Genomic DNA, 14,152 nt, shown 5'->3' with positions numbered 1-14,152 from the left:
TAAACTATATGTTCATGAAAATTCTTTTAAAGATTTACGTTGTTTTTGTTGTCGGGATTTGTTGACAATAAGAAAAGATATGTATATAACATCAGTCTGATCCTTTACGAGGTAAATAACAAGCCAACTGTGAAAAACAGTAACTGTTCATTAAAAACGCCAAACACGTCCCAGTCAGTGACGTTTCTCAGCTTGTATCTGTCTATAATTAATAAGCTGCTGTTTCTGCCTGATAAATTAGGTCAAAAACCGAAAAGTTGAGCCTTTAAAATGCTTCATGTATCACCACATAACATAAACAAACCAAAAAAAGATATTTTTTCTTCTTTTATTAAGAAATAGTGCTACAATGTACATTGCATTTCCTCTCCTGACTGTCGACTGTCTTCTGATGTGTGTGTGTGTGTGTGTGTGTGTGTGTGTGTGATCTGTAATGCTGAAAACCTGGTAAAAATAGACAAAAAAATGATAAATATTTTCAGTTCCTGCCAAAAATGCCAGAGAGGCGTGACACAGTGTGAAATAATTATCCATCCTGACAGGTGATTGAATCCTGTGTTAAAATCTGGTTCTTCTTAAAAGCTTTACTAGACAAAAATAGTCGATTCTTAAGACTGAATAGAAACATGAATCACTCGATCAGATGGACAGTTATTTACAGTGCTGAGTCTCTGTGTTGTACTGTGCTGTCTGTTGACATTAAGTCTGTGCTCCACATAACAGATCAACCAAACCAAACTCATGGAGGAGGGGTGGGAAATAAAAATTTAAAAAAAAAAAAAAAAAGGAGAGAATGAGGTAAAGAAAAACAAAATCAGAAAAGTTAAAATGATAAAGTCTATTCAGAAAGGTGTTTGGGGGGGGGGCGGTGGCCAGGAGTCCAAAAAGTCCTTATTGGCCAGCTTCACTTTGAGTGTGTGGAGGTGGAAAAACCTAGAGGGGTGATGACTGATGAGCCAGGAGGGCCAATGGCAGGCAGGCAGGAGGAGGGAGAGCCAATCAGAAGGCCTGCTGGGCAGGATTGTAGTTGAAGGTGGAGGGAACGTGAGGTCGCTCTTCTAGTTTGTCATACTCGAGATGAAACTCCTAAAAACAAACAAAAAAAAAACAGATAAGAGAGTTTTACTTCTGCGTCTGTATAAATTTATGAAGTAGAGCTGCGACGTCGGCGACTATCTCCATGGTTACTTACTCCTTTTATTCATTTTTTATTCATCCATTATAGACTTTTCCAGACGTCGCCTTCGACTTTTAGACATTTCAATGGGCATTTTTTTAGTATTTTCTGACATTTTATAGACATTAATCCAGAAAATAATTGGCAGATTACTCGATATTCAAAAACAAATCGTTAGTTGCAGCCTTAATTTTAAGATTGTTAAATTAAGATCATTGTTTTGAGAGATTATTTTTAAAAATACAGCTTTAAGTTGTAGTTTGAATCGTCTAAACGCTAATTTAAGACATTCTACTAGTAAAAAAAAGACTAAAAGATACAACTACGGTTGCCCTAAAGTTGTATAGAGCCCCTAACTGAATAAGTAATTAGTCAATTACAATCATAATATATGTTTTTTTAATGAAACGGCTGTTTATTGTATTGGTGGTGTGTTGTCTTCTTCAGGTATGATGAGTCATTTTCAGTGATAATAAAATGCATGAAAGATCTTTAATGAAAATGATCACACAAACTCTCTTACATCACAATGTTTGGATGAATTACAAGTTAAGCTGATCACCTGGACAAAATAAGAAAAGAATAACAGAAGACGGTTAAGGGAGATTTGACGTCATCCTGCGTTAAACTCAGCTGTATCTCAGGAACGGGTGTGAAATATGTGTGTGTGTATGATCACCTTGGCAACCTTTCTCCAGTTGAGGCAGTCGAAGAAGTAGTAGGTCCCTCTCTCGTAGGCGTTGGTCTTCAGCGTGGGCTCCATACCTGGAGCCCGGGTGATCCAAACCCGCTCCTCTTTATGGTACCGCCAGTCCCTGTTAAAGCTGGACGCCGACAGACAAACCTGTAAGTGACGTCAGTTCTTCTTCGACCGCATGAATATAAACATTCACAGCGTTCACTTACAGTTCTACTGCAGCCAGGAGTTGTAGTAGGTCTCCTCCGTTCATATAGTAGAGATAAAACAGCAGATCTTCACCATACCGAGACAACTTAATAGCTGCTAACTGGAGACATGAGAGTGTGGATTTAAAGGTTAAAGTGAGACATTTATCACTTCATTCAATCACAATCGTGGACGGATATGAGACAATATTTCTAGCACAGAAGAAAGTAGTAAAATAAGATGCTCAGACATAAAGGCGGACTGAATTATTCTACGGTTCCTTTTCCTCTAACGAGATCAAATAAAAAGGATCCTTCTCATGTTTTCTGGCGGACATACCTTGTCCCTTATGTGGATGTTGGTTAAATACTCTGAGGGGACGTGGAAGTCTGCAGGAAGAGAAGCAAAAAGAAAAACACTGTCAAGTCTCTGTGTGAACTTGTTTTAATCTTGCAGTTTATCTAGAAGGTGTTGATGAAGGAAATGATTCAAAAAAAAAATTATAGAATCTAAACTGATCAAATCCTTTGCTTTTTAAATGCACCTTATATTGACTTTTTGAAAAAGCTTAAATGTTATTCAGTATAAAACACGACTGTTTTATATACATGGTTTGACAATTAAGTTCTCTTGAGTCTCGAGTGTCAAAACTTAAAAATTCGATTTAACTGGTTGGAGGCAGAAAAACTCCAAAACCGACAGACAAACAGTTCAAATGCTGAAATTAAAGCCACAACTAACAATTATCTCCATTATCGATTCATCTAATAATTGTTTTGTCTATGAAATGTTCAAAAATAGTGAAAACTGGTGTCCACAGAGCCTGGAGCCAACGGTGACGTCAAGATATTCAACTTGTCATGTTGTTCATGACAAAGAAAAACAGCAAATCCTCACATTTAAGAAGCTGAAAGCAGAGAATGTTTGACATTTATTCTTGGAATAATTAACGTTCTGTCCATCTTCTACTCAGTTATAGTTGCAGCTCGATCTTCTTCGTCTTTTTTTGCGTTCTCGCTCACATCTGTGAACAAACTGAGCTCCTTTTTGTCTACGAGTCACTGAAGTTGTGTTTGTCTCCGCCCGATGAACGTGAGTCCAACATTCACTCCATAAATACACAACGTTTAAGCGTCAAACTCACCTATGTCCTGCGGTCGACACGGAGCTGACGCCCAGGGAGACGCAAACTTAGGATAGAGATTCCTGCAGAAGCAGAAGTGAGTTTCGTTATTATGATGCAATGAAAAGACAATAATCAATAAAACTGAATCATCCTGCAGAGCTTGTCAAATGTCAGAGGAGAGGTCACATGGGCCAAAATACTATTAAAATTACTGATATTAGACAGGATATTATAAACCATACTGATGACTAACAGTAAAATAGTTTAACAGTAGTTTAGTTCTTCACTGACTGAGTTAACTGACAGGACGAGTCGCTGCTCGGCTCTGAATGTCTGTAAATCCTGATTAAGGTTCGGACAGTTAGCTGCTGGTCAGTAATCCACTTATCCAGGTTGGGATGGAAGGATGTGCTCAGTAAACTAGATCATTTATTGATTAAAAAGACTCTGTTGTCTCTTTTTGAACAGCAAAAAATATGCAACCTTTACTTTTAAAAAAATAAAAACAGCCAAGTGTCGACTTTATAGTTCAGTTAAAACACAAAATACAAGTTGATGCAGCTGATAAAACCTAAAAAATGAGAAGACTGCAAACAGATTTGATGCAGAGATGTCATGAATGACATGAGTCACGGCTGCATTTTATTTACATGTACATGTTAGTGTGTGTGTGTGTGTGTGTGTGTGTGTGTGTGTGTGTGTGTGTGTGGGCTCACTGGGACTTGTTGTTACTCCTGTGTGTTTCCTGCTTTGATTCTAGATTCAGTCAGAAGTGTCACATCACAGCGGGATTAAACTTTTAGAGACTTAAAGCTTGAGTTACATAACACACGACAACGAACATCATCTGTGGTTGTTTTTGCTCTGACAGTAACGCAGCTTTGGCCTGAACGGCTGCCTGGAAGGAACAAACAACCGGAGCTGTTTAAAAAAAACGCTCATTTCAACATCCGTCCGTATTTTATTCAACCAACAGTCCAAAACTTTACTGTAATTTATCATCCAAGAAAAGCATCATATTCTCATAAATTATGAGCCTCGAACCAGCAAATGTTTGGCATGTTTGCATCAAAAATGACAAACGATTTGTTCGTTTATCAAAATGTTTGCAGATTAATTTTCTGTCGATCAACCGATAAATCGATGTGGCTGCACAGATAACACATTAATAAATCTACAACACAACTTCATGATCTGGATTAAAAAAAAAATGTGTAGCAGCAGCGGTGGAGCGACATTTAGTCTGCTGCATATCCTGAAGTTACTTTACTTTTTTCAAAACACTGAATATTTTCTCGATTCATCGATTCGTCCTTCGGTCTATAAAATGTCAGAAAGCGTTTCCCAGAATCCTCACGTCTTGTTTTGTCCCAAAGATTTTCAGTTTACTGTCAGTGAAGAACAGAAATAGTCATTTGAGAGGCTGGAACCAGATTATTTTTCTTAAAAAAATGACTAAAAACAATTAATTATCAAAATATTTAGCGATTAATTTTCTGTCGACTCATTGTACTACTTGTTGGCTCAGTTATAAAGCAGCCAGTGTGTGTGTGTGTGTGTGTGTGTGTGTGTGTGTGTTCGTCGTACTCAGGTGAGTTGAGGTTCAGGCCGAGCGTGGTGAGGTCAGAGCCCAGTGCCAGGTGGACCATGCCGGGATCCGTCTCCGCTGCCCGGATGAACGTCAGCAGGCCGATCATTCCGAACTGGTCCGTCACCATGCCGACCGGGATGTTGGTCACACGCCCTGGCGCGCACGCACACACACATTAAGACGAGTTAGTCTGTCACTGACACCCCGACTTCATCGTTTCCGTGTGTGGATGAGTGTGTGTGTGTGTGTGTGTGTGTCTCACCGTCAGGAAGCACCTGAATCCCTTTCTTCTGCTGGTTGTTGTTGCTCGGCGCCACGGAGCTCTTATCGCCGGGGAACTTAGGACCATCTGAGTTAGAGGCGGGCTTTCCTGATGAGTTCAGATTCTGACGGGACGAAAAAACAAAACAATTTTAAAAAAAAAACAGTAGAAAGTTAAGCAAGAAAAGGACACCATGATGAAAAATAGTACATGAAGTAACAGCAGAAGAGGAGTTAAAGATCTGGTATTACGGCCTTTTTTGACTCCTTTTTTATAAATGTGAGTGTTTTTAAACATATCTGTGACATTTTATTAAACAAAAGTTGTTTAGATGTCTCTAAATCCATCTTTCCTTACAGCCCAGACTCCTCTCTGTCCTCCAACAGGATGTTTCTGAAGATATTTACATATAATCTGCATTATTAATGAGCAGCTACTCTGATTGGCTGGAGGTGTGGCCCGACTTTCACCCCCAGCCAATCAGAATAGGACCTAATGAATACCTGCAGTAATGTCTGCAGCTGGAGATGTTAGACAGTATCTTGTGGAGTCTGATCCTGAATCCTGTTGTTTTCAAACGTAGCTGGAGGTTGCTAGCTTAGCTTTAGCACAGATACATTATTCCTTTAGCTGAGTAACAGAAAGAAACCGTGTTTTAAAACTTCATCCAAAGATTGAAGATGAAAAAGTAGAAAATCCTGCAGCTGAGTCTCGTTAAGCAGACAGTTGGCTGCAAAACGTGTCGAACACACGACCGCTCGCCGATAACGGAGGGAAGACTGTCTCCAAAAATGAATTTCAGCCGTTTCTGATGTAAATTTCCATCCTCTGGAAGGCTGTAAAGACTTTTCAGCTGCTGAACAACCGTCAACACTTCCAGCGTGCTGCTTCGCTCGTCATCCGGCCGGAATACAAACTGCGACTACAGAAGTTACGGCGGCGGCGGCGGTGAGCTCACGCTAAAACTTCCTGCACATTTGATTTGACTTTCTGGTGTGACGTCGTAACGAGTACCGCCTCAACAATCGCTCGCTCTGGAGCCACGAGGTTCACATTTTCATATTAAGTTAAAAAGACAGAGGAGATAGACTTGAGTAGGCTCCACCATGCCAGCCCTTTACGGATCAAAAACATAGAAATACAGACGTGGAGAAGCAGGAAATCTAACCGGTTTGCTGTCTTCGCTGGTGCTGGTGGGGTCTTTTGTTTGGTAGTTTGGCCCAGGGAGAGCTGGGAAATCTTCGTTATGGATGGAGAAGTCCTGCGACTGCTCACTGGACGGCTTTGTTACCATGCCAACTGGAAAAAAAGGAGGTGAAAGCAGTCAGTGGTGCGCTGAAACTGAAGATTAAAAATTATGTATGTAATGTGAAGTAAAAGGACTTTTATGGTCTCGCACTCACACACACACATACTCGTACCGTACGGCGCCCGGCCGGCCAGCGGGTTCAGCAGCGGGGTGGGGTTCGAGCCTCCGTCCCTTCGACTCCTGTCCGCTAACGCCGGGAAATCAGACAGGTCTAACCCCGTCACATTCTCACTGCCGTCTGGAGACAGAAATGACAGAAAAGTTCAACATATTTGAAGTTCAACCCAAAAAAAAGACGAAACCATTAAAGCCAAACTGGTATCTTCTTACCTGTGCCATTGAAGATGTTGTTGGATAGTGAGTTGTTCATGTTGAAACCTGGATTCCTGTTCACCCCAAACCCTGACATACTGACACACACAAAACAGACAGATGGATTATTCTCAGAGCTGCAATCCTAAAAAAAATAATACAGAACTGAAATCACAAGAGATTAAACCCGTTTAAGATCGATAACAGTGCCTTAAAACTATTATTATTTAAAATATTTCAAACTTTTCACAACTATTTCAACTACCCATGATGGTTTAGGACCATCACGACTTATTATCAGAGTTTAGACCATCTTTTCTATCCGTTACTGAGATCTGAGCGACATCACTACAACAAGAAGATACGAGCGGTCCATCACACCGGTCAGGAAAACTGTGCACACAACTTCGGTTAAGTGTTGCAGGTGAAAGTTGGAGCTGTAAACTGTGATGAATGTTTACAACAGATACTTTGTGTCATGTTTTTAACCGGTCACCTTCCGGTTCCAGGAAGAACAGAACCAGAGGAACAAATCTCAATTTCCTGAAGAATCGTAAAAATTAGGCAAATTAGACCAATGACGGACTAAAAAGAAATTCTGAAGAAGAAAAAAACGGGTCGTCCTGTTCTTTATATTTACTGTGACGTGACTCTGAGTGTTTTGATGGTTCTCTCAAGCCTAACTTTATTTTTAACCTTCATAAACAACAAGAAATGTCTTCTGATCGACATCGGAGTACTTCCTCGTTTTATGAATGTGGCGGTGCGCGAGTTGAAGCAGCCGTGGTGTCCGCGGCGTTTGACCAATCAGCGACAGCCGACCCTGCGAACCTCATACAGGAGCTAAATTTAGTCCCTTGAAACGCAGGTTCTCAAGATGTTCTTGGTTCGTTGGTTTAGTGACGTGTTCCCAGCTCTCAGCTATTAACTTGGTGAGGATAATGTCGTTATTGATGAGTTGTGATGAAGTGGAATCATCCTTTAAGAGAACGACCTCAGACGGCCGATCACACAATCCGGGTGTGATTCATGAAAGGTCGAAGCAGCATTGAGGTGTGTGTGTGTGTGTGTGTGTGTGTGTGTGTGTGTTACCTGTTGATAGTGAAAGGCTGCCGTGATTGCTGCTGCTTGGGCATGCCGATGATGCTGGGTGATGACCGGCTGGGACTCCCCATGCTGCCACTCCTCCCTCCTCCACCTCCCCTCTCTCCCCCTCCTCCCATCCCGATCGGCTGCCCCGTCGGACCCCCCACCTGCTGGCTGTGGTTCAGCACGCTCCTGCTACTCATAGGCAGAATACCCCTGGAGAGAGAGAGAGAGACAAAGAGAGAGACTTTAAGACTGAAGCCACAAGCAGTGAAGACGACGAGATTTCCAGCTGGAATTAACCCGTTTTAACAGCATTCTGATTTAATAAATTAGTTTAAATGTTTTCCAGACCCGTAAATGCACTGCCAGAGAGAGAGAGTGTGTGTGTGTGTGTGTGTGTGTGTGTGTTGTACCTGCTAGGCGAGGGAGGTGTGTGCATTGTGCCAGCGTTGGGTGTACTGGCATGACTGGGGAGCTGGCTGGCAGATTGGTTCAGTCCACTTCGACTTAACTGAGGTGCTGCACTGCTGTTCATACCACGCATGGGAAATCCCAAAGCACCTGCACACAGAGAGAGAGAGAGAGAGAGAGAGAGAGAGAGAATGCCTTTTATTATATTGTATTTAATATGACTGTTTATATTTACATACTATTGTATAATTATTAATCATCTGTCAATGTTTATAACTTTCTGTACTGCTTTGGCAATATAGGTTCCTGATCTGTCATGCCAATAAAGCTTATTTGAATTTGAGAGAGAGAGAGAGAGAGAGAGACATAGAGAGAGAAACAGAGAGAGACAGAGAGAGAGAGAGACAGAGAGAGAGAGACAGACAGAGAGAGAGAGACAGACAGAGAGAGAGAGATAGAGAGAGAGAAAGAGAGGGAGAGAGGAAACAACAAAGTGTTTATTCTCATCAAACTAACACCTCGTCTACATCGTCCATGTACTGTAACTTCATCTCAAAGTGTCTTTTTAAACTTTCACGCTTTATTAAAATAATAAACAGTAATGTAGTGTTGCAACTAACAATTATTTTGATTATGAAATAATCCGCCAGTTATTTTCTTGATGAATCGTTTGGAAAATAAATCATCAGAAAACAGTAAAAATTCTCCATCACAACATGCTGGAGAGCAAGGTGATGTCATTAAATGTCCCTGATTCGTCTGATCAACAGTCCACAAAATATTGAATTTACCATCATGTGAGACTGAGAGAAGCAGCAGATTCTTACATTTAAGAATCCAAAAACGACTTCACAGTTAATCGGTTATCAAAATAGTTGTCGATTAATTTTCCTGCTTAATTCGATCTTTGCGTGTGTGTTCGTCTTACTCTGCGGGCCATATAAGCTGGCTCCTAGCTGTGACAGCTGACCCGTTGAGGACGCAGAGGAAGACGCCAGCATCTGTAGACAGAAGAGACACAAACACATCAGTTAACCTCGTTGCTCGACAGCTGGATGACGTCAAACGATGTAACAACATACATCTCCTGACGACGTTAACTGAGCGCCACACACACACACACACACACACACACACAGAGCAGACAGAATGAAACAGACTTCATGTTGTACTTTAATCGAGTCGACTACAACTGCTCGCTGTCGTAAGTGCAACTAAATCCTGCAGTAAGAAAGACGGAACGAGCACTTTATCAAACAACCGTTACACAAGCAGAACATGAGCTTCCAGCAGGCGACTCCGCTCTCATCCACAGCCGCTATACGGAGCTCGTTATGCTAATAGAGAACTGTTACTAACAGGATCACAGCGGACGTAACGATTGAGTCTAATTAGCTAAGAATGAGTTGGATTCTTGTAGACTTGAGGTGGACACCAGCCTGCCCCTCCTCTCTACCAGCAGCAGAGGAAGGACAAAACATAAAGAAACCATAACTACAGGAAAACAACCTCACTGCTGTACGTATGATGTATATTATGAATAAATCACCAAAATTATGAGGAAAAAAATGAGTTATTTTCATTTTTTGGCTGCCGGAGCAGTGAAAATACATAAGAGGTCAGTAAAACTCTGATCTACTGGCTAAGTGGTCCACTGGGGAAAAAATGTTATGTTGGATAAATGTAATTAAGAAGGTACGTAAAGACAAAATAAATAAGTCTGACAAAAATATGACCCTCTCTGAGATAAACGTCTGTCTACACTAAAGCTGAAAATCTTCAACACTCGTGCCGATGCGATACGTTCCTAAGTTCTGGTTCTGATACCGACAAGATATATAAACATATTTTTCTACAAAACACTTTGTAACAAGCCAAAAATCTCAGATGTTAAATGTTGTCTAAACACAAGCTGCTAAACAATAACTTTATCTAAATTCAATAGTCTGAAATTGTCAAAATTTTCAGTTGAATCACTAACAAGCTGATCAAAGAATAAGAAAACACAATTATGAAACTAACCGGACATGTAGTGCCGCTTTCAGTGCTTCAATAATCAGTGTTATGGACATATTTCAGTTGATATTGTAAAAGTATTGATACAAGTCTACACCCTCTATTATTATATTACATAATCACACTTTCTCCTCCTTCTTTAGAATATGTAATCCCAGCAGATCTAGAGTTACACTAACATTAAAATATTCAACTTTAACAGCTCTTCTAAGTCTTTATACTTTTTGAAATGATCTTACAGAAGACTTTAGGATGTTTAGGATGTTCTGTGAGCTTACATCTTTGTCAGGGCGGTGTGGAGGGAACATGGACTGTTGGCTGTAGTAGAGGCTGGAGTCATCCGCATAGTCGCTCTCTACCCCTCCCTCCATAAACTTCTTCCGGTTAGCACCAAACATGCCGCGTGTCACCTGTGAAACCAGACAAGACAGGAAAACGGTCAGAACTGAAGAGACTTGATGGTCGAACAGCATCTGAAACACTCTTTAAGGAGAGACTGTATGATGCGTTTTATACATCGATGTGTATGGAACTAGTCTCAGTAGAGACTGTAACTGTGGTGTCTTAGATCAGGTCAGCAATGATTAGTAGATTAACCCGAAAGCTGATCGACAGATAACAACTACTGTATTTTTGATTGATTAACGGTGAGAATAATGTTTATACCAACACCACAAACCAAAAATTCTTAGTCTTCAATGATAGTGAACTGAATTACTTTGGTTTTGAATAGTTTGGCAGACAAACAAGCAACCTGATAACAAACCTGAGCTCTGGGAATCTGTGATGTTGCTATTTTCTGACATCTCATACACTAAACAATAAATCAATTAGACTGTCAGATTAATCAATACTGACAGTGATAGTTAGTTGCAGCCCAACACTACAGAGATGTGTTGTAAATGGTTATACAATTTGTTGAATTTGCTGCAAAATGCATGAACTGTAATTCACTTCAAAATTATGAATGAGTGCATAGAAATCTAAGAGTCACAGACACGGACCTGAATTTAAAGTAATTTCCAGTGAACTGTCACAAACTAACGGAACTATATGTTACCAACAACTAACAGAAGGATTTCAGGAAATGCTGATTATCATGATAATACTGTTTACTGTGATAATTATGGCATGAAATTAGATATCAGCACTTCCCTTATTACTACAACGCCAGCAGACGGGTTGAATCCTGGTAATAGTCGTTGTGAGTCTATCAACAACATATATGACAGGCGGTGTGTCAGGAAGGCCCGTAGGATTATTAAAGACATCAGACACCCCAACCATGGACTCTTTCAGCTGCTACTGTCTGGCAAGCTGTATCGCAGGCTTATGAACAATGGACACTGATGGCTTGTAGCCTGCCTGATGTCACACACACACACGTAAGCACACATATATGTACATACATATATAGATATTCATATATATTTTAGGTAGAACATCCACACTTCACTTTATATACAGTCATTCTGGTTGTTTATACTTTTATCTGTTAGTTTTAAATATTTATTTTTTTCCTTATTGCATTGTGGATAAGCTGAAACCTAATATTTTTACTCTCTTATACTTGCGTAATGAGATGTAACAATAAAGAAACCTGAAACAGATTTCCACGGAGAATCTGAGAAAAAAAACGAACTCTAGTAAGTTAAGTGTATTGTTAAGCCCTGAATATATGTAACCAGGTAAACGTCTTATTGAGATTAAAATATCTTTTACAAGAGTGATGATCAAGAGAGCAGCATAAACATTGTTACAACAATAAACACAAATAATACAAGCAGATGAACACAACTGTCACAAACTACAAACGAGTGAACACAATATCCAGTTAACATACAACAGTTTTATAAAACGATTTCAGCGATAATTTGGGAGCAATCACATGAAGCAATAGTACTATTTTCTGGACATTTTAAAATTGACTTAAATTCCCCCGTAGTAATCAGCTTTCGTCAGGCAGAGTAAAAGGCTAGCAGCCAGCTATAAAATGTTTAAACCATGATGAAAAGCTGCTAGTCTGTAGTTTGTCTGTCATCCCTGATAAACATGAGGCGATGTAAACACAGAGATCCACAGGAATCTCTCAGAAATATTTTTGTTTACTAGAGTAACTTAGGTTAGCCGACTGCCGACGGTGCAACAGCGCCAAACAATGTGAAAAACTGTGAGCTTACACGGTTAAAATATTATATAAAAGTGTGTATTACCGGTGTGTTTCTGGTGGGAAGGCTCCGTGTGTTGCCAGCCGAGTGCTTTTTAAGCTTCCCTGTTCTTGTTTAGGAGCTAACGACGTTAAGAGCTGCAGCACTGTCGCAAAAGGCTAATGTTAGCCACGAAGCTAATGCTAATTATGACTAATTCTAACATAAAACATCCCGTTAGGGTGTTCAAACCCAAATAAACCGACTTATGGTGCTTAGTGTTCACTTTGTAAAGTCTCAACACATATAACAGTTGGTGTTACTTTGTTAGCTGCTCATACATTGAGTCCGTAGCGGAAGCTAACAGCTAAATGCTAACAGCTAGTTCTATTCGAATACATGGGAGCGTTAGCATCCAAGCTAACACAACCAAGCGCGCTATTCGGCTAAAAACAACGTTAAAAGCCCTAGCTGGAGCACCTCTGAGCCGGTATAACACGAGTTGGTGAGCCGATGAAATCGGTTAAGATGCAGTTGTGTGAACAGACTGCCCGAGAGGAGAGCGGACCGGCGGGCTGCTGTGTTTGTGTCCCGGTTGGGGCCTCCGTCGGTTAGCTCCCAAAACAACAACAGAAAGCAGCGAAAGCGGACCGCTGGACAAAAAATCACAATTATTTCCACTTTCGTTCACAGCCGGATTTCGTGGTTAACTATCATTTATCCGCAGGGCTCTTCACCAGGCGGCTCTAACTGATCATCGCCGAGAAAAGAGAGTAAAGGAATAAAAAAGGAGCTCACCGCATCAATCTTTCTTCCCCGCTACAATCCAAGATGGCCGACATCATCAGCGATGATGCTGGGAGGCCTTTCCCCTCTGACCCCTGAGCCTCTATCACTCTACTTTACTCTACTCTATACTCTACTGCACTTTACTACTGTACTCTATAATACACTATTCTACTGTAATCTTCTGTACACTACTCTGTTCTACTCTACTATACTGTACTCTACTTTATTCTACACTACTCTGCTTTGCTAAGTTCAATTCTATGGTTTTATTGGCATGAAAGTCACAAGAACAATTTTGCCAAAGCATCAAAGTACAAATTGACCAAATATTTGGACAGTACACAAAGAACAGCAATATTAGCAACAACATATTATTAGATGAAATACAGTATATCAACATCAAAACCATCAAAATGTGTGTGTGTGTGTGTGTGTGTGTAACTGTACGCATGTCTGTCTATCTTTCAGAGAACCCATTTCATTTGAAAACCAGCATTGTGATGACATTTCTGTGTTGTGAGGACATTTTGGCCGATCTTCACAACTTCAAAGGGCAATTTGAGGGATGCCAGGTTTGTGTGTTCTCTGCAAAAGGTGAATCATTGTGATAAAGACTGAAAAAACGGGATATGGGGGATACTCGATTTGACTACCTGACTTCACCAGACAAAACTAACATCACTTGTTATTATATTTAAATTTCAGGCATTGGGTGTTGATAGCTAATTTGTGATTGTTGCTTGGACATGTCATCTAATTGAACAACTCTTCTGTAGGTGAATATGCCTCCCAAAGTGAATTCAGGTCTCTTTTAAAAAAGAACCAAAGTGTCTCTGACAACTGAGCTTAGCTAATAAAATTGTTCTGGAAACAATCCAAACGACATCCATGAAAAATTCCAGTCAGATTTTAGAAGAGGACGTAGTACTGAGACAGCACTTGTAAAAGTAATAAATGATCCTAGAGTGAGCACAGATAATAAAATATTTCAATCCTTGTTCTTCTTGATCTAAGTGCTGTGTTCAATACTATCTGTG

The 14,152-nt window shown here is 40.3% G+C and overlaps 1 protein-coding gene across 3 annotated transcripts; it reads right to left on the bottom strand.

The window, feature by feature from the left end:
- Window positions 1-314: 314 nt before the first annotated feature.
- LOC137175690 (CCR4-NOT transcription complex subunit 2-like) lies at window positions 315-13,230 on the bottom strand. Of its 3 annotated transcripts, none has more exons than XM_067581506.1 (15): window positions 13,125-13,230; window positions 10,458-10,589; window positions 9,092-9,164; window positions 8,166-8,313; window positions 7,756-7,965; window positions 6,682-6,761; window positions 6,446-6,589; window positions 6,211-6,341; window positions 5,043-5,166; window positions 4,777-4,933; window positions 3,208-3,269; window positions 2,403-2,452; window positions 2,084-2,184; window positions 1,857-2,001; window positions 315-1,086 (listed from the first exon to the last, which is right to left on the bottom strand). In XM_067581506.1, exons 2-15 carry the CDS (start codon window positions 10,575-10,577, stop codon window positions 1,000-1,002), a joined length of 1,632 nt encoding a protein of 543 aa, XP_067437607.1. In that variant the 5' UTR covers window positions 10,578-10,589; window positions 13,125-13,230; the 3' UTR covers window positions 315-999. The 3 variants fall into 3 exon arrangements, with proteins under 3 accessions (XP_067437607.1, XP_067437609.1, XP_067437608.1); XM_067581508.1 differs by having other exon boundaries at window positions 6,464-6,589; XM_067581507.1 differs by lacking the exon at window positions 13,125-13,230 and adding an exon at window positions 12,393-13,068.
- Between the last annotated feature and the right edge of the window lie 922 nt (window positions 13,231-14,152).

Source organism: Thunnus thynnus, chromosome 23 (genome assembly GCF_963924715.1).
Source record: "Thunnus thynnus chromosome 23, fThuThy2.1, whole genome shotgun sequence".
Lineage (NCBI taxonomy): Eukaryota > Metazoa > Chordata > Actinopteri > Scombriformes > Scombridae > Thunnus > Thunnus thynnus.
The sequence above is the reverse complement of the archived record's forward strand: the minus strand, read 5'-3'. Positions and strand labels throughout refer to the sequence as shown.

Bases quoted from the DNA above. Each gene is read 5' to 3' on its own strand.
- LOC137175690 (XM_067581506.1), bottom strand. From the start codon at position 10,577: ATGTTTGGTGCTAACCGGAAGAAGTTTATGGAGGGAGGGGTAGAGAGC. The intron at 6,762-7,755 runs GTAACACACACA...TGTGTGTGTCAG, and splicing joins CAGCCTTTCACTATCAACAG to TATGTCAGGGTTTGGGGTGA. The intron at 6,590-6,681 runs GTAAGAAGATAC...TTCTGTCTCCAG, and splicing joins CAACATCTTCAATGGCACAG to ACGGCAGTGAGAATGTGACG.